Source organism: Pteropus alecto, unplaced genomic scaffold, assembly GCF_000325575.1.
Source record: "Pteropus alecto unplaced genomic scaffold, ASM32557v1 scaffold45, whole genome shotgun sequence".
In the NCBI taxonomy this organism is placed as follows: Eukaryota; Metazoa; Chordata; class Mammalia; order Chiroptera; family Pteropodidae; genus Pteropus; species Pteropus alecto.
The window spans coordinates 37,380,694-37,408,289 of record NW_006442491.1 but is presented as its reverse complement, the minus strand read 5'-3'; the positions used below and the strand labels follow the sequence as shown (position 1 = coordinate 37,408,289).

General features: G+C 47.3%; 1 protein-coding gene across 3 annotated transcripts in view; it reads right to left on the bottom strand.

The window, feature by feature from the left end:
- The window catches only part of RAB22A (RAB22A, member RAS oncogene family), a 43,771-nt gene that overhangs the window by 3,918 nt on the left and 12,257 nt on the right, over positions 1-27,596 (bottom strand). Inside the window, exons 3-8 of one of the 3 annotated variants that reach the window (XM_015597076.1) lie at positions 16,519-16,600; positions 8,276-8,347; positions 8,081-8,187; positions 7,385-7,494; positions 3,118-3,239; positions 1,146-3,001 (exon numbers count right to left, since the gene is read on the bottom strand). In XM_015597076.1, the coding sequence (XP_015452562.1) occupies positions 3,142-3,239; positions 7,385-7,494; positions 8,081-8,187; positions 8,276-8,347; positions 16,519-16,600 (469 nt within the window). In that variant the 3' untranslated portion in view covers positions 1,146-3,001; positions 3,118-3,141. Of the gene's footprint in view, positions 1-1,145; positions 3,240-7,384; positions 7,495-8,080; positions 8,188-8,275; positions 8,348-16,518; positions 16,601-27,596 lie in introns of those variants that run through there. The other 2 variants (XM_025039702.1, XM_006921942.2) reach the window with 2 other exon arrangements.

Here is a 27,596-nt window from a genome sequence, read left to right as displayed (position 1 = left end):
AGAATCGGAAAAATACTTGAGAGTTCTGGAGGCCACGGGTTATAGGATTGGACACCTGCAAAGAGCTTACTCCAATTTCTCTGCGAGAAATCAATATATACTCGCAGTTAATTAATGATTTTTCTCTTTTTGGTCCCAAAAGTTTAAAAAAATGGCCCTGTGTCATAAGGGAACCAAAAGGAGATTTTTATAGATGGGTTATATCTCAATTCCTTTGAAATCGAGCTTTTTCTCCTAAGAAATAAGACTAAAGAATATATGAAATGAGTATTAGGTCACTGCTTAGTCAGGTTAATATCCAAAGTGTATTCAAAATAAAACACCGCTTCTGACTTTAATATTCATCTTTGCATTTTATAAGGAAACAAAAGAAATGAAAACATCTTCCCCGTTTCACTGAGTACGGATTATAGATCTGAGATAGCACTTTGTTGTCACTAAGGATTAAAAATATATTACATGAGAAACAGCGCCTGTCAATTTCTGAGACGGACTGATGAAAATGAGACAGGCTCCAGAAATGCATGACGAATCATCGCATTGCTCAGGCCACGCATTATTCATTCTGTCAATAAAGCGTGTGGCTATAACCAAAGAGGACCACTCTCTACATACAGGGAGGTGTATGAGAAATCATGAAGGGAAATCAGCTATGGAGGGCCAAAGCAGGGGTCCCCAACGCCCAGACCGTGGACTGCTACTGAGGCCTGTCAGGAACTGGGCCGCACAGCAGGAGGTGAGCCAAGTATCTGCAGCCGCTCCCAGCACCAGCATCACCGCCTCTGCTCCACCTCAGGTCATCCGGTTCTGCAGCCGCTCCCCAGCACCAGCATCGCCGCCTCTGCTCCACCTCAGGTCATCCGGCGTTACATTCTCATAGGAGCACCGGTCCCTGGTGCCGAAAAGGTTGGGGACCACTGGGCTAAAGGGAGGGCCTGTTTGGGGCTACATACAGTAAATGTCACGATAGGACTGAAGGCATCCAAATGTTTACCAATAGGATGAAGCATGGAATTCCCTGCGCACCCAGACACTGTGAAATCATCAACACGGACGGACGGGTTTGGGGGAAATATTATGAAGGTCACAGATTTGCGTCATCTTTTGGTAAAATCAGAGAGAAAGAGCCACGCGTGCATCGCCTCTTCAGTAATGAGTCAAGCAACCTTTGTTTTTATTTTGTTGTCGTGGAGACAGAGGCCCAGCAGTGGGAATGCTGGGGACACACCAAGGCAGTGGCCAGATGCACCGCTCAATCTGGATGTATACGAAACAAAGTCAAACCACCTTCAGGTGTAAGGGGCCCCCGCTCTCAGAATCTCGTGTTTTCTCTGAAAGCTTGCTAATTTCATACGGGGAAGGAAGCAAGATGGGTGGGGGGGACGGCAGATAGAGTCCACATGCACTTTTAAAAAAAGTTAGAACTTTCACTAACTGCATTCCTTCTGTATGATTTCAATAAGAAAATAAACAATTTCAAATGCTTAAGATATTCACCAGGGAAAAGGGAATCATTTTTTACTTAATCCGAGTTATAATTTTCCCATTAAAATCTATTCTTATCAAGTGGGGTACACAAAGAAATAACAATTATTTTTAACAGTTTCAGCTGTTCAGTTTAAGGATCGCTCTGAACACACCATTTTGTTTGAAATTCAAGCTGTTTCATTTCCTATTTAATCTTGTGAATTTCCTTCCCTTACAATACCCGGGTTGGAAAGGTGCCAAATTAGACCAGGGACAAATTTTCACCAACTTCTCTTCAGTGTTTTAGTTTTAGATTATATTAAAAACCTCATTAGGTTCCCTGAAGGAAAAGAGTGTTAACCACGAACGGAGGCAGGGGAAATGAAGGAAAAGGAGAGAGACGCTAAATCGTTAACGAGGAAAGCGCTCTTTAAACAGTTGGTCTGAGGTCCCCGTAAAAGCGAAAAGAAACTTAGTACCAAGACCAGGTTAATGACCTGAGCTTGGAGCTTAATTTTTTACCCCAAAGCTAGGAAGGGCTAGGTAGGCCTGTCAAAGTGGCATATGTCTGTACTCCGAATCCCAGATGGGATTTGGGGACGGGGTGGAGGGGTGGGAGGGGTGGGAAGGCAGAAAAATCTCTAAAGATGGCAAGTGAAGTGCTCTGCGCGCTGTCGCACATGTGGATGGGCTGAGTCGCCCGCGGGCAGGCTGGACACCAGGTGGGCACAAGCCAGGCGCTGCAAGGTTACAGGAAGTGTTGAATGAAACACAGAATTTATTAATGTATTTACATAATTTATAATTTTTAAGCACTGGTCTCATAAATATAGACTACAACTTTACATATGCTAAGCAAGTGATAATTGTTTTCCCCACCAAAATATTCGGGTTGAATAAAAAATTGACAGCATTTATACTTTCTCCACCTTTTAAAACCATTGTCAGTCTGTTTAAACATATGCAATTCAATTTATTCCAGGCAACTTCTGTACCACCGCCATCCTGATCATGAGAGCTTATTAAAAAAAGGTGCCAGTAAAGTGTTTGGTGACACAAACAGGACAGGGTCAGAATGCAAACCTAGGGCGAGCTACGGCCTGTGGCCATTAATTCGCTGTACGCTCCCTGGGCTCCTGCGGTCAATGGAAAGTGCCTTGGAGACGGGGATGAGAGCATTTCCATCGGTCCCATAAAGATTCCACTTCAGCTTCAAATACTGACTGCCATCCCTCCACGTAAGGACACCCCACCACATTTTAAATGACACAACTCCCGAAAACAGTGGTAATGGGGAACTGAAGAAATGATAATCTCCACAAGGTCTTTTTCCCCCGAGAACCGCAAAAGTGCTAATTTTCCCTTTACGAATGTTACATAAAATCCTGATTACAAAACTATTCAACAATTTAATCCTACCAGCCATACAATTATATGTTCCTTTTCAGCAAGATCAAAAGCCAGTGATGCAGTCCCTTTGCACACCACAGTCTTCACGGGACAGAAGTCCACGGACAAACACTACCGCTGCGGTCTTCAAAGAGGAAACAGAACTGGTCAATTTCTGATTTTTTTGCACGAAGGCCCCAGACCGGCTAGGTGAGCCTGGTGGCGGGCCCGGCCCTCCTGCTCGCCCTCGGGACCACCTACTTCAGCACCGAGTCTGCGGCTCTGTCAACAGCAGCTTCGCTTCGGCTCTGAGGGCTGTCGCCGGAGTTTGAAGCCCTTCCCGCCGCCCGGCGGGCTCGCGTCCGTGGATGGGATTCTTCGACCTAAACCGAAGACAGGAGGGAGGAGAGTGAGCTTTACCTTCCCAAATCGGCTCGTCCTCAGACACAACAACTTCGTAGATGCAGTGTGCCGGGTTTCATTAAAATAAAAAAAGTTTAATACACTTTAAAGTTTGGATGATTTTTGATTAACAGAGAAGTTGCCAAGCTGACAGAGTTGCTGCATGCCCTTCACCACGCCTTCCCTCATGGCCACCTCCCACACTGCCGCGGGGCGTTCGTCAAAACGAGGGCTTCGGCCCTGGTTCGTCACTACGCACTGAACCCCAGATTTTTTTTCAGATGCCATCGGTTTCTGTTCCAGGGCCCAAACGAGGATGTCACAAGGCATTTAGTGAAAAATTTTTTAATTCAAAGAATTACATGTTAAAAAATCTTGTTTTGAGCAGGTACTGTATGCCCGTGGTCAAAAAAAATTAATCATATGCCTGTCCCCGTGTCTCGCGGCAAAGGCGACCTTCCTGATAGGTGTGCAGACAAGCAGGGTCCACACCCCTCTACCTGTCCCCTCCTTAAACCCAGGCAGCCGCAGACGGTTTCACTTAAACATCCCAGGGGCCGTCCCGCGGGCGCTCGGCGCGCGGCTGCGTCCCCAGCACTGCGACGTGACCGTGGAAGGATGCGCCATCATTTATCTAACCGTTCCCGGCCGGCAGGCATTTCGCTTATTTCCAGTATTGTGATACGATTACAACGAAGGAAAAAGTACGTCCGTGAGCCTCCGAGTGCTCATGCAGGACAAACTCCTGGGGGTGGGACAGCCGGTCACGCCAGCCCACTCCTGCGGGTTTACCCGACACAGACGCCGCATTCCCAGTACCTAGCACAGCATAAGGACGGGCCATTTAAACTTTGACAGATGCTGCCAAATCGCTCTCTGAAGAGGCTGTGCCACTTTATTCTGCTACCAACGAGGTATGACAATGAACAGGTTTCGCTTTACTGCTCTGTGAAGCATAATGTCAATGTTGAGAAACCTTAAATCTTCCATCCACCTAACCCAGCTCGTCACCTCAGGGTTCCTCCTCACACGCGGCTTTCTGATGCCCTCCCACTTCCTGACTCCCCAACACCTCGGACACTAAAACCAATCAGGATGTTAGAAGCAAGCTGTCACATATGTGTTTACGCGACTTCCTCAAATCAGACCCTCGGCTCTTCTGAGGGGAGAGACCCTGTTTCTCCACCTTTATGTCTTCAGGATTATTTAGCACAGTACCTGGCACTGAGGTACTTTGGAAACATGGAACGCACACGCATTTTTGGCATGAACAAGGCTGAGGTGGAATGTGCCAGCTCTCAGGTCCTTGGTCGCCAAGACTGGAGTGGAGCTTCCAGCATGTAGAGCAGTCTGCGAATCTGCACGGGCAGTACAGGGCACGGTGGCCGCATCACTAGAAAGTGTCCCCGGTATGTCCTACCACTAATTTTCAAATGCCTACTGATGCTGTTGTGAATAAACTGCAAATTAATTTAAAAGCTTTACTGAAGCTTCTCATCATTATATGTTTCTCTATAAGTGGACACTGGAAACACAGCTGTGATAACAGATTAATCTCTGAAACGTTTTTAGAAGAAAGCAGACGAGAACATCTTTATGACTCCAGAAAAGACAGTGAATTCTTAAGCCGGAGCCAAGACAAGGATAAATGGATTCCGTCAGGATTTAAAAACTCCAGTTCATCAAAAGAGTTGATTCAAAAATGAAAGTCAAACCACACAGAAGCCCCTTTCAAAGCACGTAATCAACAATGGACTCATGTTCAAGGTGAACTATGAACTTTATATACTTTATATTAAAGTAGTATGTAAATGTACAGAAGTACCTGGAAAGGTGCTCGACTTAACTATGGGGAAATGTTTCCTGCCTACCCACCAGAGAGAGAGGGTGACTGGAGTCCTCACACACCACTGGAGTGTCACCTGGCGTAACCACTGGTTGGCAGTCACCTTGAACTCAACGCATGTGTACCCACTGACTGTTATTCTCCTGCATAGAATTACATGTAACTACAATGTGTACGTGTTGTGTACACATCGGACATGAAGTAGAATGTTCACGGAGGTACTATTTCTAATATCTCTAAAGTGGGAACCACCACCCAAGTGCCTGTTGTGAATGGGCAGCTAGACTGTGGGTCTTCTCTGTGCTGTCGATAGTGACGCCGACAGACGCAGGCGCTGTGGTGGTGAGGACGGATCACGTCACGTGACGATATGGGTGAATCTGAAGGTGTGTGTGAGATAAGGAAGCAGAAACACGAGTAAACATACTAGATTTTTAAAAATATAAAGTACGAAAACAGATAAAACGCATCTGAAGAATTAGCAGTCAAGATGGTGGCTCCTTTGGGGGGTTAAGCGGGAGGTGTCGGGTACCCCTGGGTCTTGATCTGAGTGACTACAGGAGTGTACTTAGTTTGTGCAAACTCTGAGCTTTATTTATACTTCTGATGTGAGCACTTACACCTCAATAAAAAGCAGGCGTGCCGGCACTGTGCTAATGCAATTTTATAACATCTAATAAACTATAATCTCAATTTCTCTCTCTCTAAATGTTTCTAATCTTTCTGAACATATAATTTTAATTTTTCAGTGAAAATGAGTATGCACGTGCTAATTTTTATATAGGAATTTTCATTTTTTTACATAAGAATTTCCTGTTTTCAACACCGCCAGAGTAAAGAGCACTTAGTAGTACTGATTTCAGTATGCTCACGACACCATACACTTACAGATGTTTTAGCTTGAGCTGTGAAAAATTTCTGACTGGCCTCATGCTGCATCTGGGTAATTGCTATTTACGGTCCAAGAAGACAATAAATACCATGACTTTTTAATGCTGAAAAGGGGCTGACCTAGAGGTTCTAACCCATAGTCACTGGCCATATTAGCCGGCAGATGGGCTTGGTAGGCCCGTACGGTACTCCGAAAATATTTGAATTAGTGGCCCAATCTAAACAATGGGACATATGTCATATAAAATTCAGATCTCTGGTTCTCTGAACTAAAAACATCAAAAAATGAAAATAAAACCAAAAAGAGCCACAGCCATCGGGCAGCCAGAGGCGTACACTGCAGTGTGGCCCGCAGGTGGGGCTGGGCCCACGCCCGCCAGTCGGCAGGGTCACCAGGGCTTTCTGCCGCCCCCAAGTCCCATCACTGGCGGGCACCGGAGCTCGTGCCTGCGCCTCTCCACAACGCTCGCGCCGTCCCAGCCTTGGCACCCTCGACTCTCACCCAGATGGGCCCTAGCGAGCACACCGCCCGCGCCCGACGCGTTCTCCTGGGTTCCGTCTGGGGTTTGGTGCGCTCCGTTCCTATGAGTCCCAGGCCTCCGCACGGCCAGCTCTGCCGGGTCTCAGCTCTGACGCTACCTCCTAGCAGAGGCCTCTACCCTGACCACCTGCAGACCCTCTCTCACGCCCCTCTGCTGTTCTCTTCCTATCTCTGCTAGTCATCTGAAGGGACCTCATTGATCTCGAGCCCACTGTCGGTCTCGTGCAGTGGAATCAGCTCTGGGAGAGCAGGGCCGCGTCTCCCCTGGGCCTGGAACGGTTCTCAGTACACATTTTGATAAATATGAATGAAATGAATAAACACGATACCATCTGTAAGGATCCCAAAGGTATCAGCGGCCCCTCTCCCATCCAGGGTCACTGTATTAATTGCTGGGCAGGGAAGGAGGATGGGTGGGAAATCGGGTCTCACCTTTTACTCGCCTAGTGTTAATAATATTGGAGGGTTTTCTACAGTGCAATTTGAAATGCATTTAATTTCTCCTTATTTATTTTGTTCACTTTCAATGACTTTGGACGACTAATTGAAACACATATGCAGAGTGGAAAGGAGAGACAACAGCTTCCAGGAGCACGGGGCCTGTGCGTCATTTATTTAGCAATGACATTCTTAATAGAGAGGCCGTGATCATCAGGTGGCAGGCAGCTCTCCAGCAATTACGACCGGACATGAAAATTGCTGTCACTTACGCTCTCAAATCTCGGTCTGGTGAGAACAGTATCGGAGACCAGGCTTCTCCACGTACAGGAGATAATTCTCTACCCAGCAAGATAATTGTTTTAAGTTGCTCTGCACAGAGGAAACCCAGAAGGCACAGAGATACTCACTAATTTCTATAAAGAGTTCATTTATGTTTATCGCATTTTTTGCGCTGGTCTCTACAAAAACTGCATGGATGGAGTCGGCGTAGTCCTTAGCATCTCTCTCCATGACTTCTCTGGAAGGCAACAATCGCAAATCAGAAATTCTACCCGTCACGAGCTTAATGTTATCCTTATCCCCCACCTGCGCAGTAATTCATCAGAGCCACGGTGACAAAGGGGGTCACGAATGGCTGGAGAAGCCCTGACGCGTGGTCCTTAGCGTCCACGGGTGAGCAGAAGGGACTGTGCTGTGGGCTGTGTGTCCAGTGGGACGATCAGGGGGGAGAGCAGGGTTTCTTTTGCTCTAAAACTCGAGCCTTTGCTTTAAGAATTATGAAAGTGGCCCAAAGAAATTGCCAGTAAATATGCTTTTCTAAAAATATGCTTTCAATGCAAGTGTCCTGCGTCATGGGAGCTGGGGCTACGCTAATCTCAGATAACGTCAAGTTCAATACGACTGACACGCCTGTCTGACACGTCATCTCCTCAGCTCCAAATGCCTGAATTCTTTACTTTGAAACATCAGGACTCCGAGCACATGATGGAAAGAAATTTTTCAGTGTCAGAGATAAAATGAAAGCAAGATTCTTATATTGGATATTGCTTGGTGAGAAAAGGGACACGTAATCAGCTCTGTCACCTCCTGGTCTCATAACTTACCTCACATCGATAAGATCACACTTATTTCCTGCGATGGCAACTACAATATTAGGGGGGCCGTGCTGCCGAAGCTCTTTTACCCAGTTCTTTAATGTCGAAAATGTCTCCTGTAACACAAGAGAGGAAAGCCACTGGAGAGCTAAGCGGCCGAGCGCGCCTGCAAACAGCCTCGAGGACGCGGCCCGTTAGTCTTACTTCTTTCGTGATGTCGTAAACGATGATGGCCGCGGCCGAGCCTCGGTAGTACATCGGCGCTAAGGCGCGGAACTGCAGAGAAGGCGGAAAGAAACAACGAAATTGGGAAAACTGGTTAAATGTGTCTTTTACTAGACTGTGAGGCCCATTATCCCTGCACAAAGGTAATCTTTCTCTCAAGCCAAAGAACATGACGTGATGCTTCAGAGCAAGCGAACCAGTGATGACCAAAGGCAACGACTTTTAATGTGACACAGAAATGCCTCTCAGAAGATAGTTCAGAACACAGTTTTAGAAGAATTAAATATGGTGCTATAAACAATTGCTGCAGCTAGAAAGGCTTTTTAATTGAACTCGGTGTTATAATTCCCCCATTCATTCGCGCAGGAGGCCTTTAAACTTTGGCTGCCCAAACTACCAAGCAGATAAAAATCGTGCTATGACTCGTTCTCTAGCCAAGGGGCTGTGTCTGAGTGTCGTAGGGATAACCCTGTGACCTGGATGCTGAGTGTGCGACAGAAATGCGTCCGCGTTCACACGAACCACTTGGGTGAGTCTGTAACTTGCTCTGTACTATCTGCATGCAGGTGCCAAGTCCCCAGTGCGGGTCCGCACCCCATGTCACTGACATGAATTTAACCGAGTGCTCGGCTCCTTCCACCCGTGCCCCTCTCCCACCCGCGCCTGAGACACACAACGAGAAGGAAAGGCAGGAAAGGCAGAGGAGCAACGATTTCCACAGCAAGGCTGATTTAGGGCCTTCGTCCTGCTGAGTGCCAGATGGAAAACACGACGCGCCTGCCCCATGCACCCTTCACCTTCTCCTCGGGGCAGACGTACGTGCTGCTGTGGACACCTCATTCGGAATTTTACCTGTACCTGCTGACCTTTGTCTTACACCCCAGCTGTGAAATCTGACCCCCGCACATGATGTGACTGCACTGTGCTCACACCCTGCTCTCTGTCCTGGTGGCTAACCCCCCAACGCGGGCAGGAACTGTGGCCAGAGGTGAACATCCGGTGCCCGGTACGATTTACACAAACACGGGCTGCAGCATCTCATCCAAACAGCTTCACCTTTGGCTTTTAAATTTCGTTAACCTGAGCGTAACGGAAGCAGGTGGGATTGTGACTGGGGAAGACAATCATGTGGACCTGGTTAGCGAGAACTGGTGAATAAATGAGTAAGAACTGTTGAAGGAGGAGCTGATGCCTCACTAAAGCCAGACTCAGATGTGCACACCTATAAAGTTTTACTGGTCCTTGGGAGAAAGGCCCTGCCTCCGGGGTGAAAGCCCAGTGACTTGCAATCAAATGCAGTGTGTTACAGGGAAAGGGCCCAGTGACTTGCAATCAAATGCAGTGTGTTACAGAGAAAGCAAAGCAAAGCAAAACGCACGTAAGCCAGAAAGCAAAGCAAAGCAAAGCAAAGCAAAGCAAAACGCACGTAAGCCGGAAAGTGCTGCGCAAGAGAACCCGCATCCGGCGTGGACGGGCCTGGCCGGACTCCGCGGGCGAGGGTGACAGGAGCGCCCAGGCAGAACAAAGCTTCCGCGATTACCTTCCGTGTGTGACGTTATCATACTGGCAACATCATTTACACATATTTTTTTGGAACAGTAAAATTCATATAAAGTGCAAAGATCTTGAGTTTGATAAAAGATCTTACGTTTCGATAAACTGACATGTTTATATATACATCCATGTATACAGCATCCCGCCAAGACATAAAACACTTCTATCAATACAGGAAGTTCCCGAATGCTGCTCCTCACGCCCCTTCTCCGACCTCGATAATAATTGTCTTCAAGTCACTTTTGTGGATGTTGACATAACCGCAATGGTTTTCTTTTGCTGTGACTTGCACAGGACGGCCTTCTCCAGTCTCGTTCTTTCGAGCCACCTGTTTCTATCACAGGGATCTCTCCTCACCAGCACGGGCTCCAGAGTTCGGATCCCATCCGACAACCTCTGCCTCTTACGCTGCATGTCCCACTGCTCTGCGCGCCACGCGTTTACTGATACGTCTGGTCTGACCGATATCATGTTTGCCATTTGCTTCATGTTTCTTCTGTTAAAAAAACCCTCTGTTCTTCCTGTAATCCTCTCTTTTTTCTGAATATTTTTAGTGTTTAATTTTAATAGATTTGTTCTTTGGCTTTTTAGCTATACCTTCTTGTATTACTTTTTCAAGTGGCTGCTTCTGTAACTATGATACACACTTCCCCCCAGTCTACTCAGAGTCTGTAACCCACCACCTTGGGTAAAGCATCAGAATGTCGTGAAAGACTAATTCTTTTTATCCCACTTCTTATGTGCTACTGTTGTCCAATATTTTAAATCTACATACACTATAAACTATGCAATCCAAATTACACAAAATAAGTTATAATTTTTGCATTGAATAGCCAGTAGTCTTTTAAACAAGTTGAGAAGAAAAAAAGACAGATTTTTATGTTCACCATTTCCAGTGGTTACTATTCTCCCTGTGGATCTGAGCTACCATCCGGTGTCATCCCCTTCAGCCTGAAAAACCTTCTGGGGCCGCTGCTGCTGAATCCTGCGAGCTTTTATTTTTCTCAAAATGCCATTTCCTTGACTCCATATTTGAAGGGTAATTTTGGCAGGCTGCCCTTTTCTGCTGTGGTCTTCTGGCCTCCGCTGCTCTGTGGGGGGTCAGCACCCCTCCCACTGCTGCTCCCCTGCACACGGGTGTCATCTCTGCCGCTTTCAAGACTTTTCTCTTTCACTCTGGTTTTCTGCAGTTTGACTGTGACAGACCTAGATATGGTTTTCTTTTTGCTTATGGGTTTGCTGAACTTCTCGGATCTGTGAGTGGATCCGTTTCACCAGATTTAGGAAATTTTCAGCCATTATTTCTAGAAATATGTTTCTGTCCCCCGGCCTCTTCTCTTCATACCTCCTGGGTCTCCAGTTACACAAAGGCTAGACTGCTTGAATTTGTCACTATGTAATGGAGACTTATTTTCTACTCTTTCTGTCTTCTGATTGGTTCATTTTGGTCACCCATCCAGTGGATTTTCACTTTAGACATTACGGTTTTCAGCTTTGGCATTTCTATTTGCTCTGAAGTTTCCGTGGGAGCGTGAGATGTTTACCAACCCCTTTAACAGGCAAGACTGGACTCCAGCTCCAGACTCTTCCTGTGACGGGCGGCAGCCAGCCCTTGCTCGGTCCTGTGGACCGCTGGCTGTTGTTTTCTGTCGCATTCCTTAGTGTCTACCTTGCACAGTCACAATTTGGGTGGCAGGCAAAGACGTGAGGGGATTTACAAGCATATTTCAGAGCTTCCCTCCTGGTTGGATCCACCTTTTCTGGGATCGGCCTATTTTTTCAGGTGCTCTAACTGCCTTAGACATCCTCAACTGCCGCAAGCCACCAAGATGGCTTTCTGCTTGAGTCTTGACTGCCCTGTGCCACGTGGACTGGGGAGGGCCCTCTAGGGAAAACTACAAAAATGCCAGTCTCACCCAAGGCAGTTCCCATCAGTCTGCCTATACTTGATCGCTTAGCAGAGCCTTCAGACAGTTTTCAATGCGTTGTCCAGAGTTTATACATAATTTTTGTTTGTGGAAAGGTGAGTCCATTATAAGCCACTCTGTCATTACCGACACTGAAACTTTCTGTGTCCTTTAGTGTAAAGAAGGTGGCAGCTTAAAAAGAAACTCAAAGGATGTCAGCATATCTCTGCTCCAAATCTGGCTCTAGATCAGTGATCTTCAAACTTTTTCTCGAAAGCCTAAAATAAATATTTTAGGCTTTGTAGTTCATTTGATCTTTGTCCCAACTATGTAGCTCCGCTACTGAAAAGTGAAAGCAGTTGTAGATAATACGCAAACCAACAAGTGTGGTGGTTTTGTTCCAATAAAACTTAATTTACAAAAACAGCCAGCAGGCTGGATTTGGCCACAGGCCATGGTGTCGACCTTAGCCCTCGATGACACTAAGCTACTACACTTGTTCCTGATTTTAAACACAAGAACAACTCCTCACACGACTACTGTGACAAGACATGAATCTATGCCTCCCTGGTGCTCTCAGCCTTGGAAACCGTCATGTCATCAGGAGAAACCACATTAAGATTCAGGACCACAAATCTCTAAGGGTTGGATGCAGTGTCTACTCGACTTTGGTTAAGCAGCTGTCTTTTATATGACCACAGACGAGTATTCGAAATGTCGTTGCCACGTCTACGGCGTATTTATGGCATGTATTTGTGGTGCTTATTTGTGCATGGTCCCTGTACTATTGTAGGAATCTTTTTTAGTGAAGGATGATTGGTGGAAAAATGTCACTTAAAATTTAATTCATTAAAGAGAGAGAATAGGGACGAAAAGGCCTGACAAAGGCTATATCTTCAGAAAATAAATTTAAAATTATGCAAACGACTTTCATTTTGTCTGGTATTTGAAAAAACTCAGGTTTGTTATTGCAACCAGGAGCTAGTTTCCTGAATGCTACTGACTCCAAGCTGCCTGGTGACCTGACTGCGATTCTTCTGATGAACTCTATGCTCGCCCAATATGCTCTTTCTTACTTCATTTCGGACTCACCCAGCCCTACATGAAAAGGGTGGTTTTACAGAAACATCTGAGGGCTCCACCGGTCCCCTTAGGCCTCTCGACCCGAGACACAAATCACCATTCTCTGAAGCACTTATGTCATCATCCCAGTCGCCACTTTTCTCTTCATTTCACAAGGTCCCTCAGCATTGATGGCTTTGCCTGACGTCTGTGAAGTTCTCCAAAACCACTTTCACTGACTTAATGAAATCGCTCTGCAATTAACTGCAACTGGACCATCAGACAAAGAACCCATGTTGTCAAAATAACATACAGTAATAGGCACAAGCAGGGGTCAAAACGGAGAGGCTGTTTGGTCAGTTCATCAAAAAGGGCTTTCATTTTTTTGATGACTTTTGGTTCCATGATGAATCTCATTACTATAGAGAATAGGAGAGTAAATATGCAAGTATTAGAAATTTATAATTTGAGGCATGCAATACTCACGGGAGAGCAGGCAGAGGCTCTATCCTTTTGTGTGCCAAAGCACGGCTGGCAATGAGTTGATATAAATCCACTGGCATCAATATCGTGTGCCAGGGGCTGAGAGCACAGATGCAAGACAGTCCCTGCCCACAAGGAGCTCACAGTCTAACAGACGATAAACAAGCAAGGAAACGGTGACACGCTTGTGGATGCGGGCGGGCAAAGACTGGCACAAGGAGCTCACAGTCTAACAGACGATAAACAAGGAAACGGTGACGCGCTCGTGGATGCGGGCGGGCAAAGACTGCTCAGGATACGAGGAACAAGCCCAAGGGTGTACTTGCTGGTTGGTCCGACTGACACTTGAGCATCCACTCCAGGTCAGGCACCGTGCGGGGCATCGGGAAAACAGCCGCGAACGAGACACCGTGGCTCCGGCCCTCAAATTTTACCGTCTGTGGTGAGAGCTGCCAATAAGGGCAGGTGGACAGATATTCCACAGCGACTTGTACTGAGGGTCCCGAGGGAAATGAGTGCGAGGCAGTGACGGGAAATGAACTAGGCCCCGCCTCGGGATGCGGTCAGGGCAGACTCTAAGGGCGCACCGTTTAACCCAAGGCCAAAAGCTGGTAAGGAGCCAGCCGGCCACGCACGCAGGAGAGGGAAGAGAAAGTTCCGGCAGAAGAAAGTGTCTGTGAAGGCCTGGTGGGCCGAGTTTCAGGACCGGGATGGCAGCCACGGGCTGGGACTCAGCGGGAGGGACAAGGGCCAGCAGGGCGCCGAGGAGAGAAGGCAGAGCAGGCCGCACAGGGCTTTGGGGGCCTCTGCCCAGCGTCCGGCTGTCAGGGGGGCGGTGGGGAGCCACCGGCAGGCATGAAGCAGGAGGATAACAGGGTCTGGGCTACGTCTTCAGGTCCTGCTGGGTCCTGCAGGAGGGGGGCGTATGGTGGCGGGCGGGGAAGAGTGAAAGTGGGAGACCAAAGGCTGAGGGGACACGTGGGCGGGAGGTAAAGGTGGCAGAAGGCAGAGTGTGGCAGTGGAGGTGGAGGGAGGAGCCAGAGGCGCCTGGGTCTGAGCGGTGCCGGCACTTACCTGAGAATGGCAGGGAGGGCAGGGGTGCACCCTGAGGTGACATCAGAGGGCGTTTTCTAGGCTAACGGTGGGAGGGGCCGTCCACGCAGAGGGGACGCCAGCGCCGGGCACGAGGGCATGCACTCGCACGGCGCACCTGACAATTGTGTGCGGCCCGGTGCAAGGACAAGTGGCGGGAGGGGGAGCGCACGGGGGTCCAGCCGAGGCTGCCACAGTCAGGGCCGTGAAGGCTTGGCCCGGGACAAACTGGCCGTCACGACAAGCTCGCAGACGTGTCCTGGATGATGTGCATAGCATCTCAAACCATTTGTGATGAGCTGTTAGCTGTTTAGCTTCTCTCGAGCACAGTGTCTGGAGACCTTGGTATGTGCTCCTGCTGGGCAACAGCTGGCAGGGGGGAGTGCCAGCAGCTGGTGCCCTTCTCCGGGCTCCCCAGCACGGGGGCTGCCGGTCAGTCCTCTGGAGCCCTGCCTGCTGGCCTCACTTACATCCCCTGGGCAAGCCCCTGGCTAAGCCCCTGGCTAAGAGATCGCGCTTTGGGTAGGGGTGAGGCAGACGTGCATCTCAGAGCAAGTACTCCTGGTTCAGAGTCAATTAGAAGTAAGGAGGAGAGGAGGCAGGCAAAGCAGCTAATTACAAAACTTAACAGAATTTTACCATTATGGTAGTAGTAAGGGACAGGCATAAACCCTTGTTCTTCTTTCTTTATAGTCTAGAAAAAATAGATGTTATACATCACTGTGTATACGGGCACAGGCTCTGATTCAAAGGATGATGGAGTCTATATCACAGCATGATTCTTTATGATGAGGGTTTGCTGTATCATCAAATACAAGGGAGGGGGAAACTGGAACTTGGCATTCGCTGAAAGGGTACGTGTATGGCTAGCACGAAGAGCCACATGAGTTCTTGGCTCACTGGGCAGACACCAGAGCAGTGTCTATGGATACGTTCGCGAAGGCAGTGTGGGAAGCACCCCATCCGCAGGATGGAAGAGTGATGGTTAAAGATCTAGCCGTCCCAAATGTTCTATTCTGGATGCACAGCACAAAGTATGAGGAGCGAGGGATGGGAGACAGCGCACGTACCTTAGATGAGTAATTGGAAACAGGGTATGACATCCAGCATTAAAAAGAACCCCAAACCTAAAACTCAACAAACGGCAAACTTAAGACATTAAATCTGTACAAATGTGTGGTGTCTACATCTAGGCCGACAGCAGCGGCGTGCTTTGTTTTCCTCCATTTGTCTGTGACGATTGTTGTCGGATTTTATACCATACGCAGCATCCATGCTGCCTTAGATAAGACTATGATGACAGACTATTTCTCCTGATTACTGCTGGTACACTTTTAAGAGCTTAAGATAGCACCGTGCATCCATCAGATGTTTTGTTTTGATAGTGCTGTTTGAAAACAAAATTAAACAGCAGCTGAATAATGGGTGGCTGCCAGACACACCTCAAGGAGGAGATCACACGTTGTCGGGCCCACCGGAGGGCAAACGAGGCAGCAGGCTGGCGTCTGTTTGTTCCCTCCCACCTCCTCACTCCTGCCTGGTCTGGGTGGGCTTTGCCAAATCCCACTCTGCACTGTGATGCCGCAGCCCAGCCCCCAGCCTGGTTCGGGCCCTCCCTTAAGCAGATAACCACCTTGGACAATTTTATCATCAGGCATTTACTAAGTACCTATTGCCAGGCACTGCGTTAGCTCATCCATTTCACTTATATCGCAAACTTCATGTGCTGTAAAGTTCCCTCTTTAGCTTTCAAAAGGCGGCTATGAATGAGATGTGCGTAACGCTCCCTTTTTACTACTAATTCTTGTATACCTTTGCTAGAGGATGGAGCCCCAAATCACACACAGTGTTCTCTCGGAGCAGGATTTCTTCAGGCCTGTTAGTTAGCATTTATTTTAAGACACTAAAAAGTCTAAAAATGCCCTCGGTGCCCATTGCCACTTTCTCCATCAGTGGACTCTGTGGCTCTAGCTGCAAAGAAAAAGGCTGGTCTACGCGAATGGAGACGAATGCGTCTCCGGCGCACAGAAGAGAGTAACGTGACGTGACAGGGACATTGACAGTTCAGTTGGAGCTTTAACTTGGGCCTCAGGAAAACACATAGTAAATTAAAGAGTGACTTACTCGTTCTTGTCCAGCTGTATCCCAGATTAGGAATTTGTGTAGCTCATTTTGGTACTGGACAGTCTTGGTCATAAAAGATGCCCTACAAAGAGAGACCTAAATGATCAGAACACAATTATTTAAAGCACGCTGCCAGCCCCAGTTGGAAATATCACTCAGGCTTAATGGTCAAACTCCCGCTCCACACTACACCCTAACTGTGGTCCTCTCTGGAGTTTCTAAGAGATGCTCAGATACTGGCTACATAGTCTGTGTCAAAATTCAGCATTAGGCACACCTGCCCAACACAGGGAAGGCAGGGTTCTTTGGCTTGTGATTGCCCAAGCTCCATACTGAAAGAACCAAGAGATATTTGGTAGTCCAGATATCACCCCCACCTTGTAAAATATAGAAGTTGTTATTTTAAAAGACGGTATCATGGGAAAACTTTCTAAAAAAACCTGTGTGTCCAGAAAACGAGTGCACCAGTAAAAAAATTTTAGGGCATCTGTGTTTGTCCTCTCCCACTCCCATACCATGAACAGCCAAGTAACAGCTGGGGTAACACTTGGGCTAATAAAATTAAGATGCCAAACAAGGAGCATCTTTTATTTCCTAAATCCTGGAGAAATAACACCCTGCTGACCACCTCTCTGTTTTGTAACAAAATGGCCCCTAGGCTGACGTGACGGGCCACGCAGGGTACCAGGGCCTGACCAGCCCTCGATGGAAACGGGATGACGGTGTGCAGGCCACATCACACTGAGGGGCCACTCTGCCCAGAGGCCTTTGAAGACACATGTTCCTATTAATTTTGGAGTCTCACACTTTTTGGAGAATCTCTGAGGAGCTATGGTGGCCCGAGCACTTGCCTGGTCACCCTAGGGGCTCCTGGACACAGGTTCAGAAGCCCTGCGCTGGGGCTGGGCTTGGCCCCAATACTATCTCCTGCGGCCCGCCTCACCCAGAGGGCCCCCTCCTCGGAAGTCCTGTGCCTCCCAGTGTCCTCAACGTATCGAAGAACCCGGAGATGATTACGTCTTCCCTTCTACTGGACAGGCCTTCTGGGGCCAAGGGCCAAGCTGTGCTCTCAGAACCACACCCTGATCACCCTAATCAGGACAGTGAGCTCAATAGCGTGACATTTTCAAATATGCTGACTGCCTTAAATATTTTGAGATATATAAACTTCAAGAAAATGCAAGTTGAAATCGATGGAATGACTCTCTAAAGAATCACTGAGGTTTCTAGTCGAGATGGCAGAGAGAGAGAGAGAGAGAGAGAGAGAGAGAGAGAGATATTGATTGATTCAATAGTAAACATACTTCTTACTGTGGATTTGAAAACAAAACACAAAAATAAAAGTTAAATTTGAAAACAAAAAAAGAATTACTGAGTTTAGCTAAGCATCAGAATCTTTAGATTTATAAACTTAAACTCTGCTACAATCCAGTTCCTGGCAATATTTATATAAATTTACGGTTTAGTAAGCAGCCTCCAAAATAGTGACTACGATGAGGAAGGAGAAATGAGTTAGGAAGCAAGATCACATTTTCGATAGGCACTATTTACTGGATATTTATTCGCTGGAAATTTACCCCTTGGTGTCCTTAGTAAAGTGCTTTACGCATAGAAGGTGCTCAGTAAATGGTTATTGTATCAAGGACTTTTGGCAACTCACTGTGATTAAATCAGGATGTGCAGCACGATTTCTCACTTAGGAGAGATCTAAGCATTCAAACAGCCCTGTTTATTGTGAAGATTAAGCGATATGATATATGGGAGAGTGCTTTGTAAATTGCAAAGCACTATACCTATACGAGGTATTATTATTATTATTTAAAGGCAGCTCCAGGAAATGTTTTAGTTTAGACTTTACAATTAATCCTAAAAGCCTGCAAGTCAACTCTCCATCAATTATGGTCGTGGTGTTCCACTTAAGAGTGACAACAGGCATCCGATGGAGGCCTATTAACAGAGCCAGTGCATCCGACACATCCATTTCGGCTGCTCAAGGAAGAGAAGAAATATACTTGGAGTAGGCAGAAAGCTGAGAAAGGTGTATGTAACAATTAAAAGGAAACGTTTCATTATAGGATCAGAACTCACCGAAGTTCAGCCTACCTGCCAACCGTTTCCCCTTCAGTGAAAGCACAGACAGATTACTCAGGAGCAAGACAAAGGGCCACGGTAATGTGATGAAAGTCTCTGAAAGGATTAGACCCAACTTCCAGGCCCTGACCCCAGACCGTCCTTCCAGCTTTCCCCTGTCCTCACGCTCCACCAAGGTCGGCGTGTGCCCAGAGCTCTCCACTTGCGTCCCCCGGGTCTGGGTCTGCCGGCTTCCTGTCCTTTCACGCCAGCATCGCTCGCCCGCACTGCTAGTTCTTTGAGAATCTCGCCTGTCCTTCTGTCTCAACCACCCAGAAAAGCCCCAAGCAGCCTCCCCACCTGCTTCCTCTGCCCAGTGGAGGGGTGGCTGCCTTGCTGGAGGAGTCACAAGGCTACGTGGGCCAGAGTGAAGGCTAGCCTATGTCGCTGAGCCTGCCTCACAGGCCCCTCAGCCCACACGACCATGACCCCACACGCTATGGCTCCTGTCCAGGCCGCTGCCACTCACCGCTACCCTCCTTTCTGAGGCAACGGCTTGTGTAGCCTTCTCAGAGGAAAAGAAGAGAGTGCGAGCCCCAAGTCTCCCGGCGCGGAACCCAGCGAACCCTCCCACTCGTAAAATAAATTCTCATTCGCGCTGGCTGTGATGTCCACTTCTCTGACTGGAGTTGAGTCAGAGATGTCTTGTCTTCCTTCGCTCACCATGGACACCCTGGGTCACGATTCCAGCCCACGCGGCCTGGGCCGCAGCAGCCAGAAACTGGTCATCTGTTCCCAGCTCTTTCTGACCGTCCCTCCCCTTGAACGCTCTCCCACGGGCTCTCCCGCGCTGAGATGCCGCCCACTCTCCAGGTCTGAGGTCAGCTGCCGAAGGTCACAGAAAGCTGTGTGCTCCACCCATACAGGTGGCTTCCTGCCCCAGCCTCTCCCTGCCCCCCCGACACCACCCCGTTTCTTCTTCAGGGCGCCTACCGTGTCTGCACAACGCCAGATTAGCTTTTTTTTTTTTTTTAATTTACCTGTTCCTAGTCTCACGCACCCTTGCGAAATGTCGAGCTCCATGAGGGTAGGGACCCGCTGGAACGGGGGTGTCCTCCTCACCGCCCTATGCTGTGCTCTCTTACAGTTCTGACATGTTCATCCTGTTGCCACAACATTTCGCTTTCTTCACTCCAGTGGTTCCAGGACGCCTTGGCCGAGCAGTTCCCGAAGTACAAGGTGAGACATGCTACTGAAGCGCATGGGGCCCTGGGTTAGAGGTGACCCTGGCTCTCTCACTGCAGCCAGGCGTGTGGCCCTGGAAGGTGAGGGATGTGGTTCAACTGGCACAAGGCTGACTCTGCCCAGGGAAGTCCCTCCTGCCTGCTCAGCCACCAGCCCTAACCCCTGCGCCAGGCGCGTCCAGGAGCTGTACGGAACAGTCGGCATGGCCCTCCACCCCTCAGACTTCGGGCTTCCAAGGAAAAAGCCACGGTACTTCATGGGCTCTCTCTGCTGCTGACTAGTGTGGAATCGGGTGTCCCTCCCCACCTGTGGGTCTCAGCTCAGGTGGCGAAGGTGAGATGATCACAGCTCCCTCACCTCTCCTCTCCTGAGCCCTACCAAGGTCTCCGTGGGTATGTGCTGATTTTTGAAAGTCTGAAATCCTGGCCCATCACACCTGTAAGAAACACTTCCTTTTCCTCAGCAGTTGGACTTGGTTTGTCTACATAGTGGCAACACCTGGACACAAGGTCACACACGAGATGTCTCACCCAACCGGTCCCTAGGGAGCTTTGGGCTGGCCTGGGGCAGGCGGACTCCTTCCTCACTCACTTGCATGAATTCTGTCCCATGGCTTCACGTTGTCATCTGTTGAGAACAACTTTTCTAAATGTTACTTAGGCTTAATTATACAATCTAATTATACACGCCGTCTCACACACGACATGGAAACAGGGCTTATTTCCACTCCACCCCCACGAGAGTCCCCACTTCCCCAAGTTCTCAGAGCATGATGTCTGCCTCCCATAGACTTGACACTGGTCTGCAATGATAGTCTATGTCCTTTGTCACTCGCATCCAATTTCGTAGAGCTGTCTGGTTCTTCGTTTCATATTTAATCTACACTTGAACCTCAAGCCCTGAAATAAATCCAGAAATCGGACCCTCGTCTTTGCAGGGGACTCCTACAATTCTCCCCTCCCACGGCCACTGGGATGCTAAGGTCACTCCTTCGACGTTCGCGTTAAATGGTGTGGAGGGTCTCATCGCTTCAGTATCTGGCTTTTTGAAAAACCAGCGATGGTTTCCTGCCACCCAAATGACACATTTTTATTTTCTAGCCTGCCATTTACTTGTCTGATGACCTTATTTTTCACTACTAAACTATCTCTCTTCCCTCTGCCTAGGTAGATCTTATTACCTCTTTAATCTAAAATCCCCACTAGCATTATTTCCTAAAGCTAGAACGCCTTTCATACACTTCTCCATTTTTCATGACATTCTAAAAATATGACTTTTATGCACAGCAAGTAGCCATGATCTTTGGTCAGAGTACGTGTTCCCAATGAAAAAACTTGCCACAAGATGTTTTAAAGTTTCTTTTCTTTCAGTGCAGGGGACTTGTTCGGCGGTCTGAGCACAAGTGTGCCCTGCCACCATGTTCCAGTACCTCTCCAGACTGCAAGCCCTTTCCCTGGGATGGCACATGAGATGCTGTCGTCTCCGTAACGACATATGGTGCCTTTTACGGATGACCAACTCAGCACGTTTAAAAATTAACGAAGGACCATAAACAGCTCTAAGTATCACTCAAACGATGCTTGGATCTCCAGATTACATATGCGGATAGGAACACCACTGACTATACCAAGTCTGAGACGTGAAATGACCAAAAGTACATGGAATCTAGCAGTTCCGCTAATGGACACACCCATGGGCCGCCAGGAGTTTGGGATGGACGAAGAATCTGTCAGGGGCTCAGTGAGAATTGGCTGAATGTAGGGCGCGTCTGTCTTACGCGAGAGGCTTCAAAAAGCCAGCTGTCTTCCGAGTACCGTAAGTTCAGTGACCTATGTGGGCTCCACAGCCGTGCACGTCTTTGCCCCTTCCTTCACACTCTACCATCTCTTAACTAACCAGATCTGAGCTAAGGCATCACTAGTGCTTCCTTTTAAGCCATCAATACCCACCCGAACCAGAGGGGTGCACGACAGACGGTCTGCTCCGCAGGTTCATGGTCAGCCCAAGCAAATCCTTTAGTACTTTCTACTTTTACGTTATTCTAAAACCTTTTGGGAAAAAATATTCAAAAGCACAAAAAGGTTTCTTTAAAAATAAAGATAACTAAGTTTAATGACAGAGTCTAGTCTCCCCTTTCCTAAGTCTGCCAAGAATAATTGCAACCTTCCACATTACATGACGATGATGAAACCAGCCGCCTTGACGAAGTGCTCCTCGCTGTCAGGCACCTGTTCCATACTTTTTACATGTGTGACCCGTGAGCCTCTGGCTGGGTTCGACTCTTCACCATTTTAATGCAGAGACACAGCACTGGGCAGTCCACTCCCTCAAACACGTGGCCTTCCACCTGAAGACAGGGACACGGGGCAGGCAAGATGAGTGCCAGCCCTTCCCTGCCCCCAGGAGGCTCACAGTAGAAGGACTGGCAGCTGAACAGATGATCACAAGGCAGATATTCAGTGAGAGACCAAAGGGTGGACAGAGCTGTGACAGTGCAGAGGTCAAGCCAAATCTAAGTACCCAGGACAGTGGACGCCAGAGGCAGGGGGCCGAATGACGCCCTGCCCTGCAAAGGATGTTTGCACCCCAACCCAGGACCCTGTGAATGCAGGGGTAAGGAGCCTGCCTTATCTGGGTGAGCCCGATGTGGTCACAAGGGTCCTCACGAGAGGGACCCGGAGCCAGGAAGAAGGCGATGTGCAGCAGGAAGTGGAGGCTGGAATGATGTGCCCGAAAGTGGGCGCAACAGCCACAAGTCACAGCGGCCATGAGAGGCTGGAAAAGGCCAAGGACCGGATTCGCCCCTCAAAGCCTTTGGAAGGAACCAGCTCTGCCAACACCATGATTGATTTCACACTTCTGATTTCCAGAATTATAAAACAATAAATCTGTGTTCTTATGAGGCACAACTTCGCTGTAATTTGTCATAGCTAACACATTAGAGAGAGCTTCAGAGAAGAGGGGAAGTTGGAGCTGAGCCTGGAAGTCAAGGAAGGAGCAGATGGGGACAGGATCCGGCAGTGTGGTGTGGTGTGGTGTGTGTGCGTGTACGTGTGCGTGTGCATGTGTGAGGGTGAGGCAGTTAGGCTGGGTGGGGTGTGGTAGGAAGTGCAATTAGGTAGCCACAGAACAGGCAGGCCAAGGACAGCGGATGGAGGTCAGCGAGCAACTGCACCCCAACACTAACGAACATCTTCTCTCTGTGAAGCCCCATTTCCTATAAGCCAGTGTCCCCCCAACGGCCAGGGATTCACTGTCATCATCTCTGCTGTATCTGTGTTCCATGTGAATTATTACTACTATATATTATAAAAAATCACTTTTTAAAAATAAAAAACAGCCTCGTCTAAGCAATAACATTGGTAAAATTAAAAACCTACAAGTTTCATGGACTAGTTTTATTGATTTCTTTTTCCTAACAGACAATAAAATACTTAGCAATATAAATTTAACATGCTCATCTGTGAGCCAGTTAAAGTCACCTTACAGACGGTGCTCTGGGAAGGACAGCCAACGGTGGAGGAGAGCCACTGAGCGGGCAGGAAGGGCTGATGCCAGCAGACCTGCTTCAGACGTGAACTCTGGAAGCGGGCAACAGAACTTGAGGGTCCCTCTGCCAGATAGCAGGCCCTTAACAGCCCAGGCACGAGTGACACGGATCTCTATTTTCCAGGGCCTTTCGGGGTCGAAGCGGAAACAGACAGGTAGGGGAACACTGGGGAACACCAAGCAGTGTGAGAGCACGGACACGTGGCGGGACTAGACAGAACAGGGAAAAGATGGGAAACAGGCTAAGAGGTCCTGAAATGAGGCCAGAGAAACATGGGGCACGCCTGATGAACAAGAAGGGACACTCTGAGGCTGACACACAAAAGCCACAGGGTATCGACGGGTGTGAGGGCGAGAAAGAGTTCTGAGAAGCCTCAGGCAGGCTTCTCTCAGCTCAGGCAACTGTGTGCGTGATGGGCTATTTCAGTCATTTCCAAATTGTAATTGTATTCATTAATTTTCTGAATAGGTAGCACAGTCACATGCTTCATTACCCAAAATGCACAGCATGGGCACATACTGAAACGCCTCCCTCTTTCCCCTTCCTCCCAGCCATTCGATCCCTCTCCCTGGAAACTGATCTTACCCGTTTCTAAGGTATTCTTTTAGAAATACTTCGGTTTGCACACGCACACGACCCCTACACCCACCTTTATTTATTCTCAACACAGATGGTAGCATATACTACACATCTTTGATTGTTTTGCACTCTACACTACGCCTAGATCATTCAATGTAGGCAGAAAGTTTTCTCAAGCTGTTTTATTCCTTTATTATATTCTATTGAATGGTTGCCCTATAATTTACATAATCATACCCCTCCTAATCAACAATGCTGCAATTATGAAGTCTGTACAATGACTCACCTTGTTCGGAATGTGAGTTTATCTGTAGGATGAAGTCCCAGAGGTAGAACTAACTGCTGGGCACGTGGCATGAGACGAGGGCGTCCTGGGTTAAGAGTGTGGATTTTTAAGCCAGACGACTCGATCCTGCTTATTGGTTTTGCCACCAACTGCCAATCACTGGACAAGTTCCTTAACCTCTCTCTGCCTCGGTTCTCTCATTTGAAAACTAGGAATAACTTCAGTACTCATAACGCAGGATGTTTATCGAGCTATAATTAACGTACAATAAAAGGTAGAGTGTAGGTTTTAACACTTCATATTCTCATGTAACTACTGCACAAAAGAAGATGAAGGCCATTTCCACAACCCCAGAAAGTTCTCTCGTGCCCATTTCCAGTTAATTCTTGTACCTACCCCAGGCAAGCCATTTTTGACTTCGACTTCACAGATGAGTTTTTCTTGTCCTTGGGTTTCACATAAGTGGAGTCATAAAATATATACTCTATTTTGTCTAGCTTCTTTCCTTTAATAATGTGTTTGAAACATATCTTCATTATTTGGTAGTTAATTCTTTTTTATTGTTGTGCAGTATGCCATCGCATGACTATATCACACTTTGCCCATTCTTATGCTGAGGGATATGTGGGTGGCTTTAAGTTTCTGGCTATTATGAATACGGCTATGGTAAACATGTCCGCACAGGTCTTTTTGCAAGCGTCTACTTTCATTTCTCGTAGGTAAATACCCAAGGGTGGATGTACGTTTCGCTCAGTGTGAGAAGAGTCCTCCAAGCAGTCACACCGTTTATACTCCCAACAGAAACGTGTGAAGTTCTAGTCGTTCCACGTTCTCACCAACATTTTGGTTGCTATCCGTTAAGTTTAGCCGTGTCTTAAGAACAGGGCACGGATGTCCACTGATACCACTTCCATTCTACACTGGACCAGAGGATCTGGTCAATACAAGAGGCAAACAATCAATCAAACAACCCCCCACCTTCCCCAACAAAAAAACAAAGGCACAAAGATTGTAAAACCAGGTTTGGGGTAAAGGCAGCAGGAGGGGTTAGCAGAGACTGCTGGGGTGGACACACCCTAAACTAAGGAAGACAATTCGGATTTTGCCCCACGAGTGATAAGGCGCTCACGTGGTGGTGGGGACTGGATGTGTGTGTCTGGAGGAAAACATGCAGAGGAGTTGAAGAACTTTTTCTGCAAAGGGCCACACAGTAAATATTTTTAATTTTACTTTTGCGTGCCATAATCTCTGTCGTCTTTGCTGCTGTAGCGTGAAAGCAGCCGCAGACAACATGTGTGACTGGATTTGGCTCCTGGGTTACAGGTTTGCTGACTCTGATCTAGAGCTTCAAATTATTTATAAAACTTTAATACGCAATGTCTGGAATGCAATAACGAACAAACTGCGCATTCAAGGAGACAAGTCAATGTGACCAACAATAGAGATAAAAGACTATGAAGAGAAATGGAGGTGATTTAGAGACATCTTTAACTTTTGTTATGAAATTTTTCACTTACACAGCAGACTCTATCACCCAACTCCAATATCATCCACTTTCCTTGTTTTGTAATTAGAAGTGGACTTTAAAATAATTATGCCTAATAAGTATAAGAAAATAAAAACAAAACTAACAATTTCAGCAGAGAAAAAGAAACTAAAACGAATACACAAAACCAAATGGATACGCTAGAACTTTAGAAAAATAATAACTGAAATCAAGAACTTAATGCATAGGTTTACAGTCAGATTAAAATTAGTTGAAAAAAATGATTAAAGAACTGGATGAAGGGCTAGAAGGAAATACCTGGACTGGAGGAAAAAAGGATGGAAAATACAGAAAAGAGTATAAGAGACATAGAAAAAAATATGAAAAAATTCTAAACTACAGGTACCAGCAGCCTGAGAATGTGAGAGAAAGCAAGAATTTTCCAACTTGAAAGACATCAAACCACAGGTTCAAGGGCTACTAAGCCAAGCAGGAGAAATACAATGAGAACCTCACTCGCCTAAAGGCAAGGAGATCCTGAAGGCACTCAGAGGAAAAAATGACACATTAACTCCGAGAGAGGGAACGACGGACACCTGACTTCAATAAAAACAAATGAAGCCAGAAGAAAATGGGCTACATATTTTCAAACCAAGAATTCAATATCCAGTGAAAACAGACCGCAAAAATGATTATGACCTGCCAAAACGGCTAAAATTAAAAACAACTGTGAGTGAAGATGCAGAGCGAATGGTCCTTTTGTGTACTGCTGGTGGGAACGGAAAAGGGAATGCAACCGCTCTGGAAAAGAGCAGTTTCTGACGAAGCTAGACAAGCCTTTAAGTCCACTGTGGTACCCAGGGCACCCAGGATGGCCATAAGGGACTAATAAGTATAAGAAAATAAAAACAAAACTAACAATTTCAGCAGAGAAAAAGAAACTAAAACAAATACACAAAACCAAATGGATATGCTAGAGTCCCCTTAAGGGACTCCTGGGACTTCCGTCCTTGTGTAGTCCCCTCGCACAGCGGATGGGGCTGACCCCTGCGATCAACAGGACATTACGGAAATGACGGATGAGGTCATAAAGCACTGTGGCTTCCTCTTGTGCTGGCGTGGGTTCTGCGTCATGAGGAAGTGGCTGCCATGTTGTGAGGACACTCAGGTGGCCTTAAGCCAGCTAAGGTGTGCCTGAATCCCCGACCCGCAAACATTGTGTGAGATAATGCATGCTCGCTGTTGCTATAAGGTAAGGTGTTCCACAATGACAAATAACAAGCCCAGTAACCAGAAATTCCACCCTTCGGTATATACTCAAGAGTAACACGTGTATACGTCACAAAAGTAACCGCATGCAAATACTCATAGCGGCTTCATTCACAGTAGTTCAAAACCAGACTCCATCTACGTGTCTACCCCTAGGAGACTGGATGAACAAACCGTGGATTATTCGAACGACGCAATACCGCTACTCAGCAGTGAAAAAGAACGAACTACTAATATATGCAGTAACATGGATGAGTCTCCAAAACAGGATTTTGTGTCAAAGAAGGCAGCATAAATGAGTACGTATGACTCCATCTACACGAAGTTTAAAAACACATTAAGTCTACGGTGACAGAAGTCAGAACTTAGGTAGGTGAGGGTGGACAGACCAGGAAGGGAGCTGTCTAGGGTAACAGAAATGTTCTTTATCTTGATGGTACTTAAACGAATACAAGGTAAAAATTCACTGAACTGCGCATTTAATTGTATGTAAATAAAAGCTCAATTTAAAAAAAAAATGAAATTAAGACATTTTCAGACACACACCCGAGCACAAGGAGAGAATGTTAAAGGCAATACACAGTGCTCTTCAG